This window comes from Vipera ursinii, assembly GCF_947247035.1.
Source record: "Vipera ursinii genome assembly, chromosome: 5".
In the NCBI taxonomy this organism is placed as follows: domain Eukaryota; kingdom Metazoa; phylum Chordata; class Lepidosauria; order Squamata; family Viperidae; genus Vipera; species Vipera ursinii.
The window spans coordinates 37,728,217-37,735,248 of record NC_139518.1 but is presented as its reverse complement, the minus strand read 5'-3'; the positions used below and the strand labels follow the sequence as shown (position 1 = coordinate 37,735,248).

At 35.5% G+C, this 7,032-nt stretch overlaps 1 protein-coding gene across 3 annotated transcripts in view; it reads right to left on the bottom strand.

The window, feature by feature from the left end:
* Window positions 1-3,064: 3,064 nt before the first annotated feature.
* The window catches only part of PAK2 (p21 (RAC1) activated kinase 2), a 45,679-nt gene continuing 41,711 nt past the window's right edge, over window positions 3,065-7,032 (bottom strand). For all 3 annotated transcript variants that reach the window (XM_083364580.1, XM_083364581.1, XM_083364582.1), the window contains exon 15: window positions 3,065-6,366. In XM_083364580.1, the coding sequence (XP_083220706.1) occupies window positions 6,280-6,366 (87 nt within the window). In that variant the 3' untranslated portion in view covers window positions 3,065-6,279. The remainder of the gene's footprint in view (window positions 6,367-7,032) is intronic.

Genomic DNA, 7,032 nt, shown 5'->3' with positions numbered 1-7,032 from the left:
TTGGAATTGGTTCAGAATCCAGTGAAACCAGGTGACCCCAAGGGCAAAACAGTTGAGATTCTTGAATTCAAATGCTTACTCTCTCTCAACTATGCCCTGTTCACCGCCCTGAGTCCTTCGGGAGAAGGGCGGTATAAAAATTTAATTAAATAAATAAATAAACTGTTTAGAGATCAAGGCTTTTCCTACTGTTGTTGTTAATTGCCTTCAAGTCAATGGTGCTTCATGGCAGCCCTCTAAACCAGAGGTCCCCAACCTTTTGGGCACCAGGGACTGGTTCCTTGGAGGTTTTTCCGTGGACCGGAGGGGGCATGGTTTCATGTACTGTCTGCATCCCACAGATGGGGCTTTGCTTGTTTGCGCCGACCAGTTTCTGGCATGCTGTTAAGTCTTTAGTCAGTGACTAATCATTATCAGAATGGTAAGCATGGTTGTTTTTAATGTTCCAATCATGCAAGTTTTTCCTTCTGCATTTTCCTTCAATTTTATCAAGCACGTTTTTCCTTGAATGATCTTTATCTTTCCATATATCCAAAATATGAAACTTATAATCTTGTTATTTGAACACTTTAAGTCTAAAAACACACTATGCTTCACCAATTTTTCAAAATCAGCTTTTTTCTTCAATTTTCCTATAAGGCTTTAAAATATTCATTGCCATGGAGGGGAATTTTCAGATTGATTTTATTTATTGTTAAGAGTTCTATGCTACCCATCTTGCCAAGGTGACTTTAGGCAGTTTATAGATCCTTTCCTAGACACCGCTTCTCTACTACAATATTCCTTCAGCTTGCTTCAGAACTTAAAATATCCTTAACATTATTGAAGATTGTCATCTTTCTTCATATAAATTAAATATTATGGGTTATAGGGATGGCCACATTCACTTTAAATCTCACTTGAAAAGTGAGATTATAAAAGCCCAGTCTAGCAAATACCAATGAAGAAGAAAAATAACAGCTCTCAAAAGAAACCAGCATAGCTGTATAAAGAACTCTCTGATAAATTTAAAAACAAAAAGACAAGTATAAAAAGTGAAAGAGGGGCACATAACTAAGGCAGAATATCAGCAAATAACCCGAGCCTGCAAAGTGAGGAAAGCTAAGGCTCAAAATGAACTAGGGCTTGCGACAAGTCAAAAATAACAAAAAAAGCTTCTTTCAACATGTAAAAAACAAGAAAAAGGTTAAGGAAACGATTGGTCCATTAGTGGGAGAAAGTGGCAAGAAGGTGACAAGCAACAGGGAGAAAGCAGAACTATTTAATTCATGTTTTGCATCTGTCTTTACAAAAAGGGTAAAAACAGTCCAACTTATCACAAACAGTATCGTAAAAATCAGATTAGAAACACAAGTTAAGATAGGTTCTCAAGGAACTGGCAAATGTGATCTCAGAACCACTGAACTATATCTTTCAAAGATCCTGGAGCACTGGGGAACTATCAGAGGACTGGAAGAGAGCTGATGTAGTTCCCATCTTCAAAAAAGAGAAAAAAATAGATCCAGGAAACTACAGACCTATCAGCCTGACCTTAATATCTGGGATGATTCTGGAAAGGATAATCAAAACAACGAAACAGTGAGCACCTAGAGGCAAACAAAGTCATTACCAAAAGCCAACACGGGTTTGTAAAAAACAGATGCCAGAAAATCTTATTGCATTCTTTGACCAAGTGACAAAATTAGTGGACCAGAGGAATACTGTGGATATAATTTACTTGGAGTTCAGTAAGGCTTTTGATAAAGTAGATCACAACCTACTACTTGATAAGATAGAAAAATGTGAGTTAGCATCACCACCAAATGGATTCATAACTGGCTGACCGGCTGTACTCAGCGTGTGGTCCTCAATGAAACTGCATCTACATGGAAGGAAGTGTGTAGTGGGGTGCCCCAGGGCTCTGTTCTGGGCCCCGTGCTCTTCAACATCTAAGTGAGAAATTTGTTGAGTTTTGCCGCATTTTATGAATCTTGCGTGTTAAGTGAATCTGATTTCCCTATTGGCTTTGCTTGTCAGGTTGCAAAAGGTGATCACATCACACCAAGACATTGCAACCATCATGAATCAGTTGCCAAGCGTCTGAATTTTGATCATGTGACCATGGAGATGCTGCAGCAAATGTGTAATATATGGTCATAAGTCATTTTTTTCAGTACCATTATAACTTTAACCAATCACTAAAGGAACAGTTGTAAGATGAGGACTACCTGTAATTCTACAACCTTGAAGTCAATGTTCAGTTTGACAAATAATGTCAATTTCACATAATATAGATGAAAAATTTGGTTTGGCACTGGTAACGGTAGCCAATCAGGATCCCTATAGAGTGTCATTTTGTTTTGTGTCATCTAACATTGTTTTAAATGCCTCCCAGTCTAAATGAGTTATGGAGCCTCATTAGCATAAAATTAATGATATTAATACTGGCCTTGACCAGATTTTTAACACAATGTAACCTGTGACATATAGTTGCATTACAAAAAAAAACTAAGTGTAATAAATCTGAGATGTTCCATGGGCACTTCTTTCAAAGGCAATGCATAATCAGTTCCAGAATCATGTAAAAAATTAAAATAGGCAGTGATAGTTCACTGGTATATGAAAATACTGACTTAACTTTCAGTTATTTTTGTCAGTTATTAATTGAAATTTATGATCAAATTCAGTCATATTTTTAACTCTTCTAGCATGTTCATAGCTGTGTTTCTAGAGTATGTCAAACTCGCCACATCACGTGATGTCGTGCAACATATCGGAACATTTCCCCCGTTGCCGGCAATGGGTGGAGGCGGTTTCCTCTTGATGCGTCTGGCCCCCAGGCCGGCAGTTTGACACCCCTGTTCTAGAGGAATTAAGCAGACAACTGCTCAGAAAAAAAGCCCTAATCTTAAGCACCACAATGTCTCAGCTAGTTTGCTGTCATGGAAGTTTTGAAGACAAATGATAATTACACTGTAAATCTGCTCCAATGAATCAGGAAAGCCATACACAAGTAAACACAAATGTTCTCTGACTGATCTATTATTTAATCAAGCTGCTGGGTGAGAAGAAAGAGATCTGTCAATCATTTTCAAAATGTTTATTTCTAGCCCTGAAAGAATCATTAAACATAGACAATACAGTAGTTAATATTGTGGTAAAATTAAATAACAGAATGGGATTAAATTATACAAAATTTGAGGACAATTAAAAAAATCAAAAGCTTGCATTATTTCCATCTCCATCTGACAATGGAACAAAGAAAGAAATCATTAATTCCAGCTACAAAAACAAATTCTTCAACACTTAACAGAAGTTAATTGACTCGATTGCTCCAGAGTATGCATATGATGACCTCTTAAGTTAACTGAATGTAAGATCAAATGATGAATGACTCCAACCCAAACCAAACATGCTTCACTTTATAGTAAGTGGGAGGGATTCCAGATAAGCTTGCTTTAATGAAATACATTCCTTCTCATTATAGTATCACACCATCAAACATACCTGGCAATCTCGTCTAAGATCCAAAAGCTGACTGAATTATTTGATGGAAGTGATGAATTTTGTTTATGAACTCATATACTCATGAACTTTTGTCGTCCCACTTTTAATGATACATAAATTTATTCAATTTAAACCTCCTCTCTCTACAGCAATCTTCACAAAACAGTATTTTGATTTAGGAAATTGCAGGTATCACGTATGCTTTAAGATGGACAGTTTTAAATTTTAATCTGGCTCAGTGTTTTAAATTGACCAAAACTAATTATGTTTCAGAAATACGTACTTCATGACTGAATGAAGCAACCAATATTTATTCACTTTATTTCTGAAAATCTGGTTAATGTAGATTTGCTACTTCTGTGTCTAAATCAAGTAACATATCTTCAATCCAAAGTATACAAATTACAAACAAAACATGTTGTTTTATCTAATGGAACGTTAATCTCAATTCATTTCTATCCTTTTTAATGAGCAATGAGCACAAAATTAGATGATTATATAAGCTGTATATCACAGTTTAAGAATATCAAATAGACACAATTTGGAGTACTTGGATACATTGAGACAAAGTAATAAGTGTACAACTTATTTCAATTCCTGTGTTAATTCAATTGTAAGAAACTTTGATTTGAAAAACATTGTTAAGGTGACAATAAATGTTAAGAATTTTAAGTTTTCAAAACTACCTTTTCATACTATTATAAAAAACACTAAAACATACATATCCATAGAAGCCTTCATTTCTACATATTCCATTGCCAGCAACAGACAAAGACCCAATAAAAGATTAAATTAACTTGAATTTTTAATGTTTTAAAAATTTATCAATATAAGATCAAACTTATTTGAACTTCTGTATTAACATTGAAAGCAATTTTTAAAAGAAGGAACTGGACTTAAAATACAACTCAGATTAGGACATCACACCTTCTTGGACCAAACCAAAGCACGTTCAAAATAATCTGAAAATAAATAAGACTGGTTTGTTACACAATTTTCAGAGTAATACTTCTGACAAGATATGGATGTACAAAAGTGGCATTGTTTTAGTTGCATTAATAAGGCATTGCTGGTATCAGTCAGAAAGCAAAAAAGTTCCAAGGTGTAAAGGAATTAGAGCCCTTTGTAGTACTGTGGATCAAAACCTGGAGTATAGCTAGCACCCAATTTACAATACCTTCATCGTGATCTTCTTATATGAATATTGTTCACAAAGAGAAAAAGGGCTCATCACTGACCATGAGAAAGGCTACAAGAGCCTCTTAGTTAGGACTTTAAGAAGCTCTCCCCAAAATACCATCTAGGAATGCAAGAAAACTAGAGCACCAAATTAAATAATGCCTTAAATTATTATTTGGCACATTATCATTCAGAAATTTTCTATCAAGGTCACAAAAATACAGTGATTTTAAATTTGAGCAATGTGAGAGACTCCAAATCTTGCCCATTTAACCAGATGTTGGCTTACTTTATTAATCTAATTGGTTTATTTTATCGTAAGAGGCACTATCTTGTTTTTCTCCTTAATTATAATAGTAAAGTTTTGCTATTCACTCTCACCAAGAGAAAGTTTCTTAGTCACTCACAATGCAATTCCAATAATTTTGAATCTTAATTATTCCCTCTCCCACTTTTATCTGTATAAAATAGCACTTCCGGTGTTCTGAGGCTTTAGTCAACAGAATCATATAAAAGTCTTGGATTTTTTTGCAATTTTCTGGGTCTTTTATTAGTAGAAATAGTATGAATATATTTATATTTATATTTATATATATATATATGTATATATATAAAGAAAGAAACCTCTCATACTTAGTCCTGACAATTTCAAATTTGCATTGGAGAGAAAATGTACAACATATACAAAATGTATTTAATACAAAGAAGGATAATTTTAAAAATCAGAAGGCACCAGCATGTAGCCCACAGCCCAAGTCAGAACATGGATAAAGCACTTTGCTATAAAACAACACATTTTCCAAGACATCCTTTTAAAAGGTAACCAATCAGCTATACAAGCAAGGAACAAATGGAAGACAATTCACAGGAGTGGGGGTTTCTCCCCAAGCTCAAAGGATGGTTTCGTTACTGGAAAAAAAAAACTTTTCCCTTTACCCAACAGATATTCAGTCTCCAACATTCAGAAGCATCTTTTCCTTATTTTACAAAGTCCATGCACAAATTTCTACATCAGGTTATGTTGAACTGCTTTCTTTTTACTGTCTTCTTTTCTTTGTTTCACAACTGTTACTGAATAATTACAGTCCCCAGGTATCTGGATGGTTAACATAAAAAGGGTTATACCTAACTCATATTAAAAGGAGAAAGAGGAACTTTCACATTTCTATCTGTCTTAAGTAATGCTTTGAATTACTGCCTAGCAAAGGAAACCTAAAGTGAAAAAAAGACCAGCAGATTACAGTAATACCTCTCTCTAAAAGCTTGAATCAATTGTTCAAGTATTGGAAACGTTCAAATCAGAGCACAGATGGGAACTGGTACAACAAAGTCACTGAAAAACAACTCATTGGCATAGAAAAATTTTGAGTTGTTTGCAGAGGTGGTAAAAAGGCCAGTGATTCAGTTTACAACTTCAAGATTTGCAGAAAAGTTCACTATTATCACGAATTTTCTTCTCTTGTATCTTAGAGCTGAAGTGAGTTTTTTTCCCTTCTGCAAATTTTCAACATCTCTAAACAAGAGCAACAACTTGTATATTATAGGAAGAGTTAAACAAAAATCAAAGCAGACAAACAAACAAAACCAGGAACGATGAAAACCACGACAGCAATGCTAGCGATTACTCTTCATGGCTTCTTTGGCAGCTAGAATCAATGGTGTCAAACTTGACAAAGGTTTTGCCAGTTTCAAGAAAGGATGCTAATGGAAAGAGAAACAGGACGTTTTAATGGATAGGTATTTCAAAATACCATTTCAAAACAAACACTTTGAAAACAATCCTAAAATGAAATTATACACAAAAATATTTTTCATATAGGTGCCCAAGAAAATTGGTAATGATAAGAGTACATTAAAAGAAAGAAGAAGCATGCAACCTTGGGGAAGTTTCACTACTTAAGACATAAAGTCGCAGAAGTAACTCCACAGATGGATTTTACAATGAAGGAAGAACATTCTTCCACCATTTCTTTACCAGAATATTTAAATAATTATGATTCTAACTACCTTATACATTATCTCTATGCTAGAGATAAGGTGAAAGTAAGTTCAGTAAAGGGACACGGTGGCTCAGTGGGTTAGGACGCTGAGCTTGTCGATCAGAAGGTCGGCAGTTTGGCGGGTCGAATCCCGAGTGCCGCGTAACAGAGTGAGCGCCTGTTACTCGTCCCAGCTTCTGCTAACCTAGCAGTTCGAAAGCACGTAAAAATGCAAGTAGAAAAATAGGGACCACTACGGTGGGAAGGTAACAGCGCTCCGTGTGCCTTTGGCGTCTAGTCATGCCGGCCACATGACCACGGAGACGTCCTCAGACAAGCGCTGGCTCTTCGGCTTTGAAACGGAGATGAGCACCGGCCCCTAGAGTCG